Raw genomic sequence first — 21,868 nt, 5'->3', positions numbered from 1 at the left:
TTAAAAAACCAAACATAATATACTATACTAACATGCTATAGGAAAAAAATACTTAAAATCATAGCAACAGATGCTGAAGGCACTCTTATGTTTTCAGTACCCATTCCTAATGTTTAAAAAAAGCTCTTAAACTAGAAATAAAATACCTAAGTTAACCTGTATGTGTCTGAAACCTAAAGCTAATATTCTTTGCATGGAAGCATGCTACCGTTCAGCTTCATGCTGAAAATTTCCACCAATGTAGTCAATCAAAAAAAATAAATAAGGTAACAATAAAAGTTTCCTTATCAGGCATAATCATAGCAGTTGTTTGTTGGCTAATTTAAAATTTCATTAATGCAGTGAGTGGTTAAACAAGATTATATCTGCCGTAAAGGTGTTATTTTAGTGTAACATAAAAATACACCAATCTGCCAATCTGTGACTGTAAGACCAAGTCTATGATTTGAATACTGATCCATTGTCTGTCTTACCTAAATCACATCAATAATATATTATCTATGATTTTTTATTTTTAGTTTCCTTAAAACGAATTGATAACTGAGCAAGACAGTCTGATTACAGAATCCCTCTAGAATTTTGCAGTGTTTTCCCAGATTTTATCAGGTGTCCTGGTCATGCTTAATTCGAGCTGTTTTCAAGTCTGTTGTAAAGCTTTGAATTAGTTTTCATAGAAGCAACTGCTTTCTTTTCACATTCATATTTTATTGATCTGCATGATATTTAATTGAGTTGCATAATTACAACAAATTCAACTGCCAAAAGTTAATTAAAAAACAAATACTGGTTCTTGGTGTAAATATCATTTCCCTGGTGGGAACATAAATGTTCAGATGTAGCAGACTGAGCACATAGCATGCCATGGCATTGGTCAGTACATTTAGAAAATTGCAACTAGTCTAAGTCACTAGCAGGCATCAGTTATGAGAACCTTTATGGTTATAAATATGAAAGTGTCAAAACTATCTGAAGACAACATGAAGTTGAAACATGGAAAATCAAAGCTAATAAACTAAAAAAATTCAACTGATGACTTTGAATGGAGGCCTGCCACAAGATCATATACAGTAATCAGTGGTTTTATTTAGCAGAGGTTGACAAACTTCCTATAAGGGCCAAATAGCCAATATTTTAGGCTTTGTGGGCCACGTGTCACATGTGGTCCTTGTTGCTCCTCTTCCTACTTCTCCCTCTTCTGCTTCTCCTCTCCTTCCCCTCCCCCCTTTTCTCCCCCACTCCCCCTTTTTTCACAATCCTTCAAAAATATGAAAAACGTTCTTAGCTGCTGACTCTACAGCTAGATGTGGGCTGGATTTGGCTCATGGACAGTATTTTGCAGACTCCTGATACAGAGCATTAATAATCAATTAGGGGGGATCTTCCCTCCTAAAGAGAAAATAAAGTAGCTGAATGGAAAAGATATGGGGTTTCTATGAAGAAAACTGTTAATTACATTGAAGATCATTAAAAAATGTAAGTGGAGATCTATGTCATGTTCCTAAGTGGAACTCCTCCATGTTGCAGAACAGGCAACTGTCCCTAATGTAATCCAAAAATTCAGCAATCCTAATTGAAGTCATATCAGGATTTTTTAAAAGTAGAATGTTATAAGCTTATTTTAAATTTATTTGAAAGAGAAAATGTTATACCTGTAGCCAAGAAAAGTTTGAAAAAATGCTGAAGGGGGCCTGTCCTACAAAGTACCAAATTCAGCCACCCATAAGAGAGTGTATTGGCATAACAATAGACAAATCAGTGGAAAAGAAAAGGATCCAGATTTATGAAATTTATTGCCTCATTTTCCTGGAGTCATACTTAATCTTTAGTGTATATGTGTTTGTTTTTTAACGCATTCATTTTTTATTCATTTGTTTTCTTTCTGTGTTCAGGTATAAGTGTGCTAGCAGAGTGTCTGGACTGTCCTGAATTGAAAGCAACTGCAGATGACTTTATTCATCAGCATTTTACTGAAGTTTATAAAACTGATGAATTTCTACAACTTGATGTCAAGCGAGTTACACATCTCCTCAACCAGGACACTCTGACTGTGAGGGCAGAGGATCAGGTGACTAAATTGGCTTCTCACATTTTTCTTAGTAAAAATGTCCCTATGGATTTCTTATGCTTCATTTTTGGATACATGACAAAAGAATCATATTAGGAGAGAGTGTGTTCTTTACACTAATTCCAAATTCTGTTTCATAGGAAAAAATAACTTTTGGGTGCTCGTAGAGGCTGGCTCTTTGAGAGACAGGGCACTTGTAGAGATGCTGTTGGGTAGGTAAAACAATGCCTCCCCCAAAGTTGTCCACATCCTAATCCTTGGAATCTGTGAATGTGTTACCTTACATAGCAGTTGAGACTCAGCAGATGTGGTTAAGGATCATGAGAGGAGGAGATTATTGGGTGGGTCCAATGTAATCACAAGGTGCTTAAATACGGAAGAGGGACAGAAGAGTCAGTGTCAGAGTGACGTGATATGAATTAGACTTGGTTGGCCATTGCTGGCTTTGAAGATGGCGGAAGGGCCGCAAGCCAAGGAATGCAGATGGCTGCTAGATGTTAGAAAAAGCAAGGAAATGGTTTCTCCTCTAGGCCTTCAGGCAGCCCTGCTGACACCTTGATTTTTGCCCAGTATGTGACCCATTTTGGACTCTGACCTCCAGAACTGTCAGATAAACAGTCAGAGGTGTAAGCTGGGTACAGGTGTTGGGAACTGGATGGGGTAACACTTTGATATGCAGACATTCACTTAAACCCTGTTTTCAGTTCCCCATCCTTCTCTGTATTTTAAGTCAATAAGTTTGTAATAATGTGTTATAGCAGCAATAGGAAACTAATAGAGGTACAGTAAGATCGCATGCTGTGAGTTACTTTTGTTCTAGAGATAAAAGGTTTGCACTGAGCCGTATTCTTTCTCCCAATCTTCGTGGCCCAGAGTATTAGTTTGCAAGTTGACAGGTTGGACCCGGAGAACCCGAGTAGGCATAAAGAAAAAACAGTTATATGAGCAAAATTGACTGACTTATATATAGTATAGAAAGGGAAGAATAAGTAATTTTAGACTGAAGAAACCTGACAAACTTGATGAACACTACCTACAGGTTAATATCATCAGTGATATCATGTACTCTTGTGTAACGAGGATGGCATGTTACCTCTGTGTCTTCCTCCCAAAAAAACTATAACCCCAGCCTAATCATGAGAAAAACATCAGACAAACCCAGATTGAGGGACAGTCTATAAAATACCTGATCAGAACTCAAAGCTGTCAAAAAGTCCTCAAAAACAAGGAGGGTCTGAGAAACGGTCATAGTCTAGAAGAGCCTAAGGTGACATAACCACTAAATGTAATGTGGTATCTTTTATGGGATTGTGGAACAGAAAAAGAACATTAGACAAAAAGTAAGGATTATTTTTTAAGTATGGCCCTTAGTTAATAATAATGTATTAGTATTGGTTCATTAGTTATAATAAGAGTTTCATACTAATATACTATTTTAACAACTGAGTGCAGGGTGTATGGGAACTCTGCACTATCTTTGCAACTTTTCTGTAAATCAAAAAGTGTTCCAATAAATAGTTTATTTAAAAAAACAGACCAATTCCCATAAAAAATTAACTGTCTCAGACTTAGGGCTTATTAACACCAACCCAAAATAACTAATGTAACTAACTCAAATGTGTGTGGTAGATGTGTATGTATATGAAATAATGGGTTTGTTTTCAGTGTATTTAAACTAGTGATTTACAAATCCAATTATGTTACTAAACTTGGGCTTGTTTGGTACAGTTAAATGAATGCTACCATATTATTTTGGAAAGCAATTCTTATGTAAATATCCTGTAATTTATTTTTTATATATAGAATTTTTATATCATAAAGTTTCCAGAAAGTAAGTCTGTCAATTCATAATTCAGGAATAAAATCATAGATGACCTTCATATCTCTTGGGGTAGAAGGCCTCTGAGGAAATTAACCTGTTTTCCTGGTACCATATGAACACATATTGAAACTCTCTTTGACCAATAGATTTTTTTCAATGGAAATGTACATCATATCTCCTTCCAAAAAGGAGGCTATATTTTGTTTAAAAACAATTATAGATTCAGCATCCTACCTGTCATTACATTATGTAGTAGTAATTAGTTCTAAAACATATTACCTAGAAGAATCACTAGAGCATTGTGTAAACTGTTCTGAAGTACAGATGGTGTTTGGGGATGAAAGCAAATATCTGAATAAAATATTGGGAATAAGAAGTTGTGTCTTCATGAGACTCTCCCCCTTCAACGTGAGAGTAAACATAGGTAATTGGAAGTGCTGCTGCCTTCTAAGAACTTTACTATGCTGTTTTTCTCCCCTTAGGTTTATGATGCTGCAGTCAGGTGGTTGAAATATGATGAACCTAACCGCCAGCCATTTATGGTTGACATCCTTGCTAAAGTCAGGTTTCCTCTTATATCAAAGAATTTCTTAAGTAAAACAGTACAAGCTGAACCACTTATTCAAGACAATCCTGAATGCCTTAAGATGGTGATAAGTAAGTTGCCTTAATATCCATTTATAACTTATCGTGTAGCCAGTTTCTCATGGGCTTAAAACCCTTCAGAATGGATCAGACTCGGTAGCCAGGGAGAAACACTCAAGACTTTGCCCTTCTGGATAATTAATCTATTGGGGTTCTCAGCTGTCTGTCCGGAGGGAACTTAGCCTCAGCCCTTATTTTACAGGAACATGTGTGATAGAAGTTTAAAAATTACTTATGCTTTGTCTCCTTTTGTGTACAATAACTTTCATTCACTTTGTTTTTTGTGTTTCCTTTTTCAAATAATTTAACCAAGTAGTGTACTGTGATCACATTTTCTTTCTTAAAGAAAAAGGTTTGTTTGTTGCGCGTGGAGCACCTTTTTTGCCACATTTTTTTTTTCATTTACTTAATTTTTCTTGACTTGCAGGCTAAGTTCCAAGCCCTCTGTAAAATGCCTCTTAATAAAATTGTCTGTACAATTAAACAATCTATTGCTTTTATATTTTGGAAACACATTTCTAGAGCCTTCCTTCTGCCTATTCCAGTATGGAGTGTTTGCTTTTTAGGCTTAAGGCACAGTTCTTGTCCTGGGACTTCCCTTCTCTGCCATACTGGGATGTTCTTTCACTCCTAAGTTAGATTCACTATCTTCCTCAATCTCAGGTCTTCACCTTTCTTAATTCTGTTTGATTGAACATATCCTTAAAAGGTTCCTGAGAGGGCTTCCCTGGTGGCGCAGTGGTTGAGAGTCCGCCTGCCGATGCAGGGGACACGGGTTCGTGCCCCTATCCTGGAAGATCCCACATGCCGCGGAGCGGCTGGGCCCGCGAGCCATGGCCGCGGAGCCTGTGTGTCCGGAGCCTGTGCTCCGCAACGGGAGAGGCCACAGCAGTGAGAGGCCCGCGTACAGCAAAAAAAAAAAAAAAAAGGTTCCTGAGAAAGGATATATGATCAATAAATATTTGGAGATTTGACAAATCTCATATCTTTATCATAAAATGTTGAAGGATAGTTCAACTGGGTATAGAATTATGTTGAAAATCATAGGCATTCTCCATTATTTGCTAGCTTTCATTGTTGCTTTTGAGAAATCTGATGCCAGTTTATTTATTCTTCCTTGTAAGCATTTAAAATCTTTTTTTTTTTTATCCCTGGTGTTTTGAAAGTTCACAGTAATGTACCTTGGTGTGCATCTTTTCTTTTTTTTTCTTTTTTTTTTAAGTTATCATATTGGGCATTTTCTATCTTTTCAGCCACAGATTTCTCAGTTCTTTATTATTGATATTGTGATTCTTTAGGCATTGAGTCTCTAATCTTAAATCTCTCTTGTTATCCACCTTTGCCTCTTTGTTCTATCTTCTTGGAGATAGGCTTAATTTTTCCTTCAGCACTTTTTTTTTTTTTGCTGCACCGTGTGGCATGCAGGATTGTAGTTCCCTGACAAGGGATCGAACCTGTGCCCCCTGCAGTGGAATTTGAGTCTTGACCACTGGACCACCAGGGAAGTCCCATTAAATACAGTAATTTTATATTCTGTGTTTGATAATAGCAATATCTGAAGTCTTTGAAGACCAAATGCTGCTGTTTTTTCATTGACTTATTCCTGGTGGCTTAATTCTTTGTGTTTTATAATTTTGGATTGTGAGCTTTTTTTTTTTTTTTTTTTTTTTTTTTGCTGTACGCGGGCCTCTCATTGCTGTGGCCTCTCCCGTTGCGGAGCACAGGCTCCGGACACACAGGCTCCGCGGCATGGCTCGCGGGCCCAGCCGCTGCGCGGCACGTGGGATCTTCCGGGATAGGGGCACGAACCCGTGTCCCCTGCATCGGCAGGCGGACTCTCAACCACTGCGCCACCAGGGAAGCCCTATGAGCTTTTATATATATATATATTTTTTAATTTTATTATTATTATTATTTTAAATTTATTTTTGGCTGCGTTGGGCTTTCGTTGCTGCGCGCGCGCTTTCTCTAGTTGCGGCTTGCGGCGAGCAGGGGCTACTCTCTGTTGCTGTGCGCGGGCTTCTCATTGCAGTGGCTTCTCTTGTTGCGGAGCACGGGCTCTAGGTGCACAGGCTTCAGTAGTTGTGGCTCGTGGGCTCTAGAGCACAGGCTCAGTAGTTGTGGCACACGGGCTTAGTTGCTCCGTGGCATGTGGGATCTTCCCGGACCAGGCCTCGAACCTGTGTCCCCTGCATTGGCAGGCAGATTCTTAACTGCTGTGCCACCAGGGAATTCCCGATATATATATATTTTAATATTTATTTATTTGGCTGCTTCGGGTCTTCCTTGCGCCGTGCAGGATCTTTAGTTGCAGCATGTGGGATCTAGATCCCTGACCAGGGATCGAACCTGGGCCCCCTGCATTGGGAGTGCAAAGTCTTAGCCACTATACCACCAGGGAAGTCCCATGAGCTTATATTTGATCGATCTTAATCTCCAGAGATATTGGGAGGTGTGGTTTGTATTCCTCCAGGTTTTCCCTGTTTTTCTTAAGAGGAGAATAGTGTTTGCTTTTGCCAAGTGCCCTGGGCCACAACAATCCAGGACTACTTTGAATTTTTCTTGGCTTATGGGTTTCTAGACTTGTAGACAGGTAAATTCAAACCTCAAACCTGTATCAGCTGTCATTATAAATTCTCAAAAGAGAGAGACTTTACCTCTGCCTGGAGGTGAAATTGCAATAGGCAGATTACTAGTTTTCCTTTGTGCTATTAGACAGTTTTCTTAGCTTATCTTCATTAAAAGTATAACCAATACAAGTGATCCAGCTTTAGATAGAGCTCTCAGTTCTAACACTTGTGCAAATCCAAGACCTAATCTTATTTCCCTCATGCAGCCAATAATATCAATTTCTAGGTTTCAAGTATTATCGAAAGCTCTCAGAGTAGCTCCAGGGTCTCTTAATGCTCACTCTTCTGGTGTTTAGTTCACTCTCCATTTTTGGCCCTCTGCTCTTAGCTATGCACTTAAAAGAACATTTGTTTTATTCTTTCCAGCATTATAGTAATTTTGTAGCAGAAAGTTATTTCTGAAAGTCTCAACTGTCATACTGCTGTAAGTGGAAGTTCAGCTTGTTCTTTAAACGGGCCTGAAATGTGTAGTGTATGACTGTGATATGCTGAGATAAGTATGCTCCTGCTAACTCTACCAGGCTCTTCTTGAGTTCCCATTCATCTTAAACCAAAACCACATGGACAGTATCCACACATGGGATAGCAGTATAGGTTTCAATTAATATGTAATGAGCAAGAAAGCCTCTCCTAGAAGGTATTTAGAAACCTACTTTGAAACCTTAAGTTGTTTTTGGCATTCATTTGCACATTTCATTTAAGGTATAGCTGGTTTCAGACACAAAATTAAGGAAGGAAATAAAAGAGAAATGAGAACTTTCATTCCTGCCTAAGATACCCTTCTCAAGAGTGGCAATAAGTTTGAGTGCCCTGATTAATTACTTTAATTAATTACTTTAATTAAAAATTACTGGGCTTCCCTGGTGGCGCAGTGGTTGAGAGTCCGCCTGCCGATGCAGGGGACACGGGTTCGTGCCCCGGTCTGGGAAGATCCCACATGCCGCAGAGCGGCTAGGCCCGTGAGCCATGGCTGCTGAGCCTGCGCATCCGGAGCCTGTGCTCTGCAAGGGGAGAGGCCACAACAGTGAGAGGCCCGCCTACCGCAAAAAAAAAAAAAAAAAAAATTACTTTACTTGAATTAATAATTATTACTTCCAATTATTAAATTGGAAGTAAAGTAAAATTTCTATCAAACTTATCACATAGCTACTACTTAATATTGTTGTGGTTTTAGGTAAGTTGACCCAATACTGTCCCCTAGTTTGGAAAAGTATTACAACATATCCATACAATGGAATGCTCTATATTTACTAAAAATATTTTAGATGAATATCTAATAATATAAAAATTTTTCATGAGTGGCAAAAGCATAAGACAGTGCATGGTATAATACCTTTTGGTTACAGTTATGGTGTCAAGGGAAAAAAGAAGAGGGTATGAATCAAGGATACATCCTTGTGAATATCTACATTTAAGGGGTGGTAGACAAAGAACCGGGAAAGGAGAGTTCACCAAGCTACTTGAACCACAGGCTGGTATCTTTTTTTTTTTTTTAACATCTTTATTGGAGTATAATTGCTTTACAATGGTGTGTTAGTTTCTGCTTTATAACAAAGTGAATCAGCTATACATATATCCCCATATCCCCTCCCTCTTGCATCTCCCTCCCACCCTCCCTATCCCACCCTTGTAGGTGGTCACAAAGCACCGAGCTGATCTCCCTGTGCTATGCGGCTGCTTCCCACTAGCCATCTGTTTTACAATTGGTAGTGTATATATGTCCATACCACTCTCTCACTTCGTCCCAGCTTACCCTTCCCAGGCTGGTATCTTGATAACCAAGATGTAGGGAGTTTTAAGAAGCACAGCATAGGTTGCCACTAGTTTCTTGAAGTACAGGGACGTGAAAGAAAATCAGGACCAAGAAGATGCCTTTAGATTAGGACTTTCATCTTTTGGATTTCACAATATCAGATTTTTTGTTATGCCTCTATTTGCAAACTCTGTTATATTTCTAGTTTCATTGGGTAGAGAACTGCACCTGTTTCTTCATACATGGTGTAAGCTGTTGAAGATAAATTAGCCAGTCTCAGTGAAGTATTTAGTTCTTATGTGGATTCTGAATTGATTTAGAAACAGGATACCAGGATTATTCAAGAAATCCAAACGTGTGGGGATTAGGGTCTTGAGCAGGAATCTATGTTTTTTGTTACATTTTTTTCTTTTTCTTTTCCTTTTTTGTTTTGTCTTTTTCTAATAAAGAACTATGAGTTCTAAAATTCCTTGACTAGGCACAAGCAGCTGAGACTCTTTCAGGCTTTGGAGCTTGGGTAGAGCTCAGTGGAGGAAAGAAAGCCTCCCTTCCTCAGATCATCAGTTACCTTCCTACCGTCTGATTTAGGGTCTGCCTTTTGAGAGAAGAAGAAAAACAAAAGATGATAGGAATATAGAATAAAACTAAACTGAAAGAATTTACAACTAAAAGAAAACAAGTCATAAAAACAAAATGAAGAACACAGTCAAAACCCTAACAAAGGGGCTTCCCTGGTGGTGCAGTGGTTAAGAATCCGCCTGCCAATGCAAGGGACATGGGTTTGAGCCCTGGTCTGGGAAGATCCCACATGCTGCGGAGCAACTAAGCCTGTGCACCGCAACTACTGAGCTTGCACTCTAGAGCCTGCGTGCCACAACTACTGAGCCCACGTGCCACAACTACTGAAGCCTGCGCGCCTAGAGCCTGTGCTCTGCAGCAATGAGAAGCCCGCGCACCACAACGAAGAGTAGCCCCCGCTCGCCACAACTAGAGAAAGCCCACACGCAGCTACAAAGACCCAACACAGCTAAAAATAAATAAATAAATAAATTTATATTTTAAAAAAATAACAAAGGGTCAGACTAAGCTCTTATTCAAAATTTGCAAATGACAGTACCTGACTCTCAAAGGAATAACTCCCAAAGGAATAAGCCTAAGGAGCAAGGCGTTTCTCAGGAAAAGGTGCCAGAGAGTTTGTCCCCAACCCTGTCCTGGGAGAGAAACAGCCCATCAGTGAAGGAGCCACAGTTTGTGCTTCCTCCAGGGTTGACCTGGTTAGCCACAGTCAGCCACTTTTAACCAGTGGCCTGTTGCCTGGAACAGTTCCGTCCTGTTTCTCTCCTTCCCTGCTGCCTGTCTTCTCTTGTTGGGAGTATTGTGTTCATAGATTCCACAGTACACCTCTGACCTGTGTGGAGCCCTCACTAGAGCAGCAGCTCTCAAACCCCATAAGATCTGTTCAGGTGTAGTGTTCAATCATTTGGATTTCTAACACGTTTCCAAGTGATGCTGCTAGTCAGGGAACTATATACCTTAAGAACTACAGTCTTAGACCTAGAGTGAGAGAGGAGGGAATGTGGAAAAGTGGTTTTTGTAATTGTAAAGGATTGTAAAAAGCAAACAAATGAAGAATATATGATAGAAACCATATGTGTCCTGCAGAGCCTAAAATATTTGCTGTCTGGCCCTTTACAGAGAAAGTTTTTTGACCCCTGACCTAGAGCAGGCTGCTGAGTGTTCCAGCTGTTCTAATGCACAGTGCTTCTACTCATACTCTGAAATAGAAGGAGATGCTAGAAATATTGATACTGATTTTCATTCATTCACAACCTGTTTTCCAAACGTGTCTTCTCTATCTCTTATAAAGGCCCAACACAGCCTCATGAACAGAAGTGTTTTCTGCATGTATTGAGAATTGCTTACATTATCTTATTTTTGGATCAGTAATACTGCACATCATCTACAATTCAAAAAGGTATAAAAGGGTATATGGTGAAAAGTAAGTCTCACTGGAGGTAACCATTATTATCTTGTATATCCTTCCAAAGGTAGTCTTGAGTTTGTGCATATACAGTAATTTACTGACATGTATAAATTATGTATAAAACTATATATGAATAAAGATATAAATTTTTAAAACAAATGGTATCACACTCTGTGTACTCTTTTATGTCTTGCTTTTTTTATTTCTTTTTTTTCTTTTGGCTGCGCCTCATGGCTTGTAGGATCTTAGTTCCCCAACCAGGGATGGAACCTGGGCCCTTGGCAGTGGAAACCCTGAGTCCTAACCACTGGACCACCAGGAAGTTTCCCATCTTGCTTTTTTTCATTCCACATTATTTCTTGGAAATCGTCCCATGTGTACATGTTACCCTTCCTCGTGTTTCTCAACAGCCACATACAGTATTCCATTATGTGGATATACCGTAATTTTTAACCACTTGCCTGACAGTGAACTTTAGGTTGCTAAAATCCTAAAAGGGGAATTACTGGCTAAAGGGTGTGTGCATTTGTAATTTTCACAGGTCATCCTGTATTGCCTTCCAGATAATTTGTACCCATCCACATCCCCACCAGCAGTGTAGGAGCGTGCTGCTTCCTTTATCATACCCTGTGTTCCAGATAGTTTGATCTTGTAAAATCTGTTGAGTGAGAAAGTATGATTTTAATTTGTATTTCTCTAACTAGAGCAGTTGGGCATCTCTTCATATGTTTGAGAGTTATTTGTAATTAGTTCTTCTTCTGTGAACTTTGTTCAGATTATTAATCTAATTTTCTGTTAGTTGATCGTCTTAATATTATTAAGGATATCTTAAGGTCTTTTATATGATTTATGAATACTTTCCTAGTTTGTCATTGTCTTTTGATTTTGTTTTTTCTTTTTGCCATGAACTAGTTTAACTTAAAATTTTATGTGGTTCTGCATATTTTTTTCATAGTTTCTGTGTTTGTCTTTTCTTACGCTTCCTCGTTCTGGGTCTTTTTTTTTTTTTTAAACTATCCGATTTTTCCTATAGTTGATTTGTGAGGTTTCTTACATTTTAAAATATTCTATTGATTTGGAATTTGCCTTAGAGTAAAATATGAGGTAGCGGTACAAATATTTTCTCCATATCATTGTCTAACATCACTTATTGAACAATCTACCTTTCCCACACTGATTTGAAATGACATCTTAAAAGTTTTTAGCTGTCGAGTGTCCCCTGACTTGACAAAATTAAGGAATTGCTTAAAGGAAAAGGGTCATGTTAGATCACAGTCGTTCTGAATCCTCACTGCATTTTAGAATTGTCTAAGCAGTAAGTACTTCTCACAGTTTTATGTGCATCTGATTTACCTTAGGATTTTGTTAAATATGCGGATTCTGATTCCGTAGGTCTGGGATTCAGTATTTCTAACAAGCTCCCAGGTGCTGAGGCGGCTGATCTTTTAACCACATTTAAGTGGCGATACCAGTGCCTCAGCCCTACCACCAGAGATTTTGATTTAACTGGTCTGTGGTAGGGCCCAGGTATAGATAGTTTCTGAGATTTTCTAAGTGATTCTAATGTACAGTGAAGATTGAGAACAGCTGGGTTGGGAGATCTGAATTTCAGTAATTAGTATTATGGCAGCTGTTGCTTGAAAAGCTAGATAATTCCCTGGTATTTAGTAAGTGGGTGGGATAATCTTAGCATTAATGGTGATTGCTGAGAATAATAAATTGATTAGGACTCAGATTATTATTCATTTCTCCTGCTTCTTCTCCCTCATTCCTTCCTTAAATGCTATAGAGGGATGATTAAAAAAAAAAAAGTTCCAGAAATAAAAACACTATTTTGTTAGGGTATTTCCTTTTCAAAGTATTAAAGTGCCTGAAGTTCTTGAAGAGTTGCCATGTATTTTTCTACAGGTGGAATGAGGTATCATCTCCTGTCTCCAGAGGATCGAGAAGAACTGGTAGAAGGCACAAGGCCCAGAAGAAAGAAACATGACTACCGCATAGCGCTATTTGGAGGCTCCCAACCACAGTCTTGTAGATATTTTAACCCAAAGGTAACTAATTTTTATTCTTGTTTTTGTTTTTAAAAGCACTGAGCACATAGACACGCACCTACCACCGGTAGTAATAACTCATATAGGAGACGTTATAGTTTATGGTGTTCTTTCAGAGACCTTACAAGATACATAGTTATCACCTTCATTTTACAAATAAGGAAACTGAGGCTCAGTCTGATTTCAGATGTTTCCATGATTGATCTGGAGTGCTACATAGTAACCATTATCAAAGAAAACGGGAAACAGTTCTGTCTTTTGTTAGGAGCTCCTTGCATTCATTACAGCTCCTTGCTTTCCTTATGTGCGATTTTCATTGAAAATCTGCTTCTAGAGCTATGTGGGGTTTTTTTTTCCCCCTTAGTAATTATGTTTGAATATAAAATAATACACAGTCATTCTAGAAAATGTGGAAAATCTAGACCATCATGAAGAAAAAAAGATAAAATTACCTTTAATCCAATCATCTAAAAAATATAATTTTATTTATTTTTGGCTGCGTTGGGTCTTCGTTGCTGCACACGGGCTTTATCTAGTTGCAGCGAGTGGGGGCTACTCTTCGTTGCGGTGCGCAGGCTTCTTATTGCGGTGGCTTCTCTTGTTGTGGAGCATGGGCTCGAGGCACGCAGGCTCAGTAGTTGTGGCGCGTGGGTTCAGTAGTTGTAGCTCGGGCTCTAGAGCTCAGGCTCAGTAGTTGTGGCGCATGGGCTTAGTTGCTCCGCGTCATGTGGGATCTTACCAGACCAGGGCTCAAACCCGTGTCCCTTGCATTAGTAGGCAGATTCTTAACCACTGCGTCACCAGGGAAGCCTCAACCATCTAGAAATTATTACCAATTTTAATGTGTTTTCCATTATGTGTTATGCCAGTTGGACAGCAGAGCCTGAGTCATAGGTCTAGGAACACAATTTTTAAAAACAGATCATGAGAAAATGCGCTCCTGTTTCTATGCCTTGTTTCTTAGCACTGTGTTTTTTGGCTGTGGGGGAGATAATACCATATTTTGCTGTTACTACATGTATTGCCCAAGCAGAGCAGATACCATAATCCTAAAATATAGCACCCCGACCTTGCAAGGTGGTACCCATAACTGATGTTGAATCTCAGCACTTAATGGTCTCTTTCAACATCTCATAGGCCCATTTTTTGTTGATGATAGATAACCTGGTGAGTCCAGAACATCCTTTTTACATCAGGATACTTCTGTCTCTGAGAAGTGGGTCCTTGGAGGCCTTCTGTGTAATACTGTAGTGGTGATATACAAGGCATTTATAAAAACACATATGATGGTGTTGTCAAGAGTGCAAAAGACAGCAAAGGCCAATCCACATCCAGAATAAGTATCAATTCCAATGAGGACAGAGCTTTGTCCCTTCAACAATGGAAGGGTTCCAGTGTAGTTAGCTTGGTATTAGGTAACTAACTGGTTCCCTCAAGGTGTGAAAACAAATCAAGTTCTTAGAATCGGTCAATATTGCCAACAAAGTGGGTGCTAGCCAGTAGTGGATAGCCACATTGGCCCAGGGAGGGAAAGTCCATTAGCTTCTGTAGCCACTGACTTAGGCAGTTACTGCATGCATATCTATCACTGCCACTGGAGTCACTCATAAGCCCATTGAGCAAGCATCGGATTGGGGAGGAAAGATATAGATGCAGTCCTGTCCACATGATTATTAAGAGACTTTGCTGCAGTTGTGGGCACTCTGGTAAGAATTCATGTGGGACCCAAATTTGTTTCCTTTCTGGAGTGCATTCTACATTATCCTTCCTCACATCTCCTTGTCAGCAGTCTTTCGTGCTTGCTTGTTTTAAGTCTGTATCCATCTGGGAAAACCATTAGTCACCATCCGAGAATGGATAAAAACTGACCTGAGGCTTTCTCTACTGAGAGGTGTAATGGACAATAAAAGGAACTGCTTGAAAATCTGCCATATCAGGATATGTCTCTTCTGTATTATCCTTCAGTACCATTCCTGAAGGGAGTATAATGCTTAAGCAGTCCACTTTTGGCTAGTACTATCACAAATGAACCAAGCTCAGGTCTCTCAATTTTGTCAGCTGATCTGTAGGGACCACCTCCATGAAGACGTAACCCTGGGTGAGGGAGAAGGCCTACTGAGTAAGGGTTGTGATTATCCCATTTGGGTATTCTGTGCCTTTGGGACCTCCATATGCCCAGTTTTATGTATAAATACTAGATCATGGGTTGAAAGCATGCTATTTGTGATTTGGTAGGTCAGGTAAAACTGTTCAAAATGGGTTAATGATATGGTCACCTGGTGTCCCTTGGTGTCAGACATTTGCTGTCTGTCAGACCCTAGCAGCCAGCCAGGAGCTATTTACTGAAAAAATGGTACCTGCTTAAAGTAGGTTGGCCTTGCTCCAGAATCCCACACATGTGCTCTCTGGTCATATTGAGACATGCCTGAAGTTATATGCAGCATCTCAATCAGCATCCCAATGCCCTAGGATCACAGGATAGCCTGAGCAGCTGAGCCATATGATTATAGCCTGTCCCACTTAGAAAGCTTACCCAGTAAAAGTATAAATGTAGGACAACCAAACACAGGATATGTGTCATCTGTAAAATGTTAGAAGATGGTTGGGGCAGCAAGCTGTCCTTCCTTTCCAAGGGGCTATGCCAACATGCTGTAGATCAGGGCTTGGCAAACTTTTTCTATACAAGACCAAAGAATGTTTTTAACTTTTTAGGCTACACATTCTCTGCCATAACTGCTTAACTCTGATGCTGTAGCAGGAAAGCAGCCATAGATAATACATAAACAAGTGGGCATGGCTGTATTCCAGTCAGATTTTTTTTTTAAACCGTGTGATGAGGTTTTTTTTTTTTTAATTAGTTTATTTATTTGTTTTTGGCTATGTTGGGTCTTCGATGCTGTGCGCGAGCTTTCTCTGGTTGCGGCGAGCAGGGGCTACTCTTTGTTGCAGTGCACGGGCTACTCATTGCAGTGACTTCTCTTGTTGCAGAGCACGGGATCTAGGCGCGCAGGCTTCAGTAGTTGGGGCACGTGGGCTCAGTAGTTGTGGCTTGTGGGCTCTAGAGCGCAGGCTCGGTTGTGGCGCACGGGCTTAGTTGCTTAGCGGTATGTGGGATCGTCCTGAACCAGGGCTTGAACGTGTGTCCCCTGCATTGGCAGGTGGATTCTTAACCACTGCGCCACCAGGGAAATCCCTCCAATCAAATTTTATTTACAGAAACAGTCATTGGGTTGGATTTAGCCTGCAGGCCATAGTTTGCCAACCCCTGCTGCAGACCTGTGGACATCTAGGGACTCTGAAGTGACCAACTCTGTACTCTAGGATAACTTCTGTCCTGTGAAGCACTTGTCTCACCAAGACATATGGGATCCTTTCCATTTTCTGTTCAGTTCTGTTTCCAAGACTGATCAGTATTATAGGCATTAATATAGGAGACCTTTGGCAAGGTGAGATAGACCAGGGCTCCTGCAGCTGAGATTATAGCAGAGAGTTAGTCTAGAGATCTTGAGGTCAGACTATGAAATTGTTTTATTTTCCCTGCCAGTTGAAATTCCATGTAATGATCTGGGTAAATAGTAACAGAAATACACATTAGCCAGAGTGTTAACTACAGACCAAGTTTTAGTCAATCTGGTCCAGTAAGGAGACCACATCTGGCCCTGCTACAATAGTTAGAGTCACCAGTGTGAGTCATATAACTCATAGAGTATATATGCTGCCAGATATCAAAAAGACCTCCAAGGAAAGAGTATCAGATTAGATTGGTTAAATACCATCATATTTGGACTGTCCCTGTGGGCTGCTCTCAGGTCATATATCTATCTCTGGTCCATTCCTCCATCTCCAATATATAGGCTGATTTTTTACTAAAGACGTCTAGCTTCCTTTCTTAGTAGAAGGCTGAGTGACTGGCAGGTACCATGAGGTTTCATGGCCTGTGCAATATAGTTCAATAAGCACAATGTCAGTGTGCTTAACAGGTTGATACACCTACACATCTGTTTCACACCAGGTAAGTTTTAAGACTACTGACATTTCAGTGGCTATTTAATTTCACTGTTTTTTAATTTTTCAGGATCCTTTTGAGTCAACAGCAGGAAATTTATAAATGAACTTTTTTTTTTCCAAGGAAAATCTGAAGTCATAGGAGCTTAAATCTATGAACCACAGCTTTCAGGTGTTGATAATAGTTACACCCCTCTTATTTCCCAAAGCCTAACTTTGGTGTTGATGTTGACAGTTAAGAAGCAATAAAGTATATTTTGGTAGAAAATACTTTATCTTAAAGTAGATGTCTGCTTTGATGTACAGTGGGGACAAGGAGAATCCTGATTTCATTTGGGAGACAGCACTGTTTTCAGAATAAGGCTAATATGGAATGACTACTAGCACTTTGTTTTTGGTCTGTAGTTGTAACACTTTCCTTAGTTTTTTTTTTTTAATTGGACAGATGAAAAACAAAAAGACGGATATTCTGCACGAGCCTGGAAATGAGACTGTAACTTCAGAATTCTCATTTGATGTTTTACTTTGCTCTTATAAATGGCACGTTCCTAGTGCTCTTTTGTATACTCAGTCACAAGTTTTTAGACTTTCAGTGGAAAAATTTAAATAACTGAGGATATAACTACCAATAAAAACATCCTCATTCCATCGGTTATTACTTTATTCCCTAATGCTGACACCATTAGAATCCCATTACAATATTTATTAAATATTTCTATTAGAAGTACCAACCTCTCCTTTCTTTCTGCTAAAAACTTCATCTTGAAAATATCACCATTTACTATTATTTATAATATTTTAATATAAGTTGGTTGTCTTTATTATTTCTAATATTAAAACAATTGGGAAGGCTGATTTCATTATAAGTTATTATTATTTACCTTGAATCTCCCAAGGTGAACATTATTTCATTATTTCAGTAGACTGCTTAATAATAAGTACTGTATAGGAATTGTTTTAAAATTCTTGAACTTAATATTTTCAGAGATGCTAAAATGGTTTTAACTGTCATTAAATGGAACCCACTGATGTGTGTCCTATACCAACCCAAAATGATTATTGATCTTCAGAGAGACAACTTAAGCAGTACTACTTAATTGAATTATCTAGAATTAAGCCAACTTTCCTATAAACAATTATCTTTAGATATTCCTTGGATATTGCCCATGAGAGGCAGCAAATATTTGTATTAACTGCTGACTGAAAAAGGATAAGAAAGAAAATCTTAACATTTTTTCTAGTAGATAAGTAGATAAAGGAGTAGATAAAGAAATCTTGGGTTGCTGTATTGAATTGAAATGATACTCTGCTTGTCAGGGCCCTTTCACGAAGCCTGCTGAGTCTCCCCTTCCCCGCCTGTACCTGTTTTTAAAGTTTTCAAGTGCTTGTTGATTTACTAAAAGCTATTTTTCTGAATCCAGTGCTCTGTTCTCTTAGAATTGGTGTTCTCAACTTGTAGTATGGGAACATTCTATGATATCGATGCCAAATAAAAGTTGACTTAATTGACCAGATTATTTGGACTATTCTTGTCAGTGAAATGATCAGCTTTGAGGGCTTAAAACTTTGTAGGGGTCTTGGCTCACCACTTCATATGGTGGAGAAATAGGAGACTATGGGACTTCCCTGGCGGTGCAGTGGTTAAGAATCTGCCTGCCAATACAGGTTCGATCCCCGGTCTGGGAAGATCCCACATGTCACGGAGCAGCTAAACCCGTGCACCACAACTACTAAGCCCACGTGCTGCAACTACTGAAGCCCGAGCACCTAGAGCCCATGCTCTGCAACAAGAGAAGCCACCACAGTGAAGAGTAGCCCCTGCTCGCTGCAAATAGAGAAAGCCTGTGGCCAGCAACAAAGACCCAATGCAACCAAAAAAAAAAAAAAAAAATAGGAGACTATGCTCTAGAGAAAAAGGGATTCTGCATATTCCCTGCCAAAACCAAACAAGGAGTAAGACCAGCAGAGTCAGGACTAGACCCTGTAAATTGCAAAGGCAGAAAACCATATGGTGCCATATTTTATGGAACCATCAGGTTCAAAAGGTTTACCCTGAGTACCTTTTCTTCTTTTTTTTTTTTTCGTCTCACCGCTGGGGCTTGTGGGATTTTAGTTCCCTGACCAGGGATTGAACCCAGCCCTTGGCAATGAGAGCAGAGTCCTAACCACTGGACCACCAGGGAATTTCCTCTTAGTACCTTTTGCTACTTAGAACTCTGAAGTAGACTCATCACTGAGCTTAGTGTCTGGGTAGTCAAGTTTGTGAGGATGAATGAACCAGTATAACTTCATATAATATTTCATAAGCAATTTTGTCAGTTGGTTTTATAGGACTGGATTTAAATATAGGTGGGCCCGAAATCAAAATAAGTGAAGTTACTTTCAACACAAAACACATTTTCCTCTTGGAAATATTGTTTACTAAAGGTATCACAGTGCCTTTTCTCACAGTATCATAGCTACCTTCCCTCTTAAACAGGCCTTCACTAAGGAGACACTGTCATCAGGGTGGAAACTGGCAGTTATACGTTGCATGTGATTTTAAAAGACCTGTGTGTAAAAGAAGTGTAAACCTTGTAGGAAAATGGTGTTACATTAAAAAATTAATGAAGCTTTTGTAAGAGTGCATCAGTAGTGTTTGTCACCAGCAAAAGAGTGTTGTAGGAACAGGGTGCTGGAGTCAAAGAGTGAGTGCTGCTAAAATGATCAGGGGCACCTGTAAGAAAAAAATATCCAAAATGGACAGCAGTAATCCCAGGTGGTTTGGACCTATAGCTGTGTCCCGCAGGGACTGACGTTGCTGGAATGCAAGTGTGGGTCAACATGGGTATCCCTTAAGCTTCCTTACTGGTCAGTATAACAGGCGCTGATGGTAAAAATCAATGTTCTTTACCGCTTATGCACAATAAGTATTTCTCATACCTGATTGTTTGCAGGCAGTTTGGTCCTCACATTCAAGTAGAAGAGATTGGAACACATTCTGAGGTATATTCTCAGTAGAGTGCCTTCCTAGAATGTCTTCCAAAATAGGAGTATTGAGGACCTCTGTTTTGTTTTGTTTTCAAGCATCTCCATAACACACTTTTGTAGTTTTGTTGTAAAGTCAACCTCACAGCCCTTGTACCCTACAAAGGTGCAGTACCTGAAGTTCCCACCTTCAGGGATCAGTTTCCTTTTGTGTTTAGTCACTGTGCCTGCAAAAAACCCCAGTAAAAATACGACTCACCAAGAGAGGGATGACTTCAGACTCTCTGTAAGCCACAGCCAGCCATAATTATTATAAATTAACAGATCAGTCCCCTTAAAGACAGAGAGAGCAGAAACAAAGCTGTAGGTATTTGATTGAGGGCCACAGGTGGGAAGGGATAAGGAGACTAGGGATGATAAATCTGTGTGGTGGTGTTTTAATTTAAAGGACTCTCCTCATCCTGGAATTAGCTGGAGGGTAGTGGCTACATAAATGCAGGGCTAGAGGGTAAGAGGCTGAGGGAAACCAACAGGAAATGAAATAAATATTTACTATACCATGTCATTGAAAAATTACTGTTGGCTACCTTTGGTGATTGTTCATATGATGACCCAAAGGCACAGTAAGATCTTTTATCCTAGAAGTATTAAATCATGTTCAGATAGGTTTCTTGTGATATTCTTTGAAAATTGGTGATCAGTATAAGAGAAAGCTAACCTCAGTTGCTATAAACAACAGCAGATTGTACCATAGCATATTGTACAGTTAGCTGGTTATAAACTGCAGTTTGAACAAATATTTTGTCATATATTACCAGTATGACAATTCATCTAGAATTTGAAATTTTGGGGTTGGGCTGCAGCAAGGATTATGAAGGAGTCAAACTCAAAGTGTATGAGATGTATACAAGCTTGAAGCAATTAGAGAACACAGAGGCTGAGGTTGGTGAAGCTGCCACTGAATGTAGCCAATTAAAAGTCCCAGTATGGGATAGGTAATGACAGCCTTGGTGGTCTAAAAAGAAGAGATTCCCCTGGGTTGAATTTGTCCATGGAAGCTTCATGGAAGTTTTCTTGAGGGACACATATTGGTAGAGTTTAGATAGGAAGAAAGAGAAAGAAAAGAATATATTGAGTCCTAAGTATGAATATATCTTTTTGGTTTGATAAGTATGAGTATTAAAAGTTTTCATAAAATGCATACAAAGTATTATTTAACTGAATGGAGTCTAACTTTTTGCTTTAAAAAAAAAGAATTTAGATATAGGTGGAAGAACTGAAGGGCTCAGCCATTGGTCTTTTTTCTTTCGTGAGACCTTTTTTTGGTCCCTTGTCTTCCTTCCTCCCTCCTTTCCTTCCTTCTTTCCTTCCTTCCTTCCTTTATTTCTAAAAGAAAGAAGCTGTTTTGGAGAAAGAGCGTTTCAAGTCTAGGTATCGGAGCTTAGGCAAGTCAGCCTTTCTGAACTTCAGTTTTCTGGTCTATTAACAGAAGGTTTAAATCTTAGGATTTGCGTGAATATCAATTATGTTCATTTGACTCTTGAATCTTCATTCACTGAGCCTCTTTCTCCCTGCCATCCTTAAGTTTTTCTCATTTTCCCATATTTATATGTAAAAAGTGGGGCTTCCCTGGTGGCGCAGTGGTTGAGAGTCCGCCTGCCGATGCAGGGGACACGGGTTCGTGCCCCGGTCCAGGAGGATCCCACATGCCGTGGAGCGGCTGGGTCCGTGAGCCATGGCTGCTGAGCCTGTGTGTCCGGAGCCTGTGCTCCGCAATGGGAAAGCCCACAACAGTGAGAGGCCCACGTACCACACACACACAAAAAAAATGTAAAAAGGCTTACCATCTCCATTTTGGTTTTTTTCTTTACCCTGCCTAACTCTTCCAAACCTCCTGACTGGGTGCATTATCCCCTATACTCCACACATCTGAGACAGAGTTGATG

General features: G+C 39.5%; 1 protein-coding gene across 2 annotated transcripts in view; it reads left to right on the top strand.

Annotated features, from left to right (window-relative positions):
* Positions 1–21,868, top strand: part of KLHL7 (kelch like family member 7) — a 58,634-nt gene that overhangs the window by 21,730 nt on the left and 15,036 nt on the right. For both annotated transcript variants that reach the window (XM_081244642.1, XM_081244643.1), the window contains 3 exons: positions 1,890–2,065; positions 4,370–4,544; positions 12,808–12,950. In XM_081244642.1, the coding sequence (XP_081100768.1) occupies positions 1,890–2,065; positions 4,370–4,544; positions 12,808–12,950 (494 nt within the window). The remainder of the gene's footprint in view (positions 1–1,889; positions 2,066–4,369; positions 4,545–12,807; positions 12,951–21,868) is intronic.

This window comes from Mesoplodon bidens, assembly GCF_964165515.1.
Source record: "Mesoplodon bidens genome assembly, chromosome: 9".
Lineage (NCBI taxonomy): Eukaryota > Metazoa > Chordata > Mammalia > Artiodactyla > Ziphiidae > Mesoplodon > Mesoplodon bidens.
Note: the sequence above shows the minus strand (reverse complement) of the source record. Positions and strands in the feature narration are given on the sequence as shown.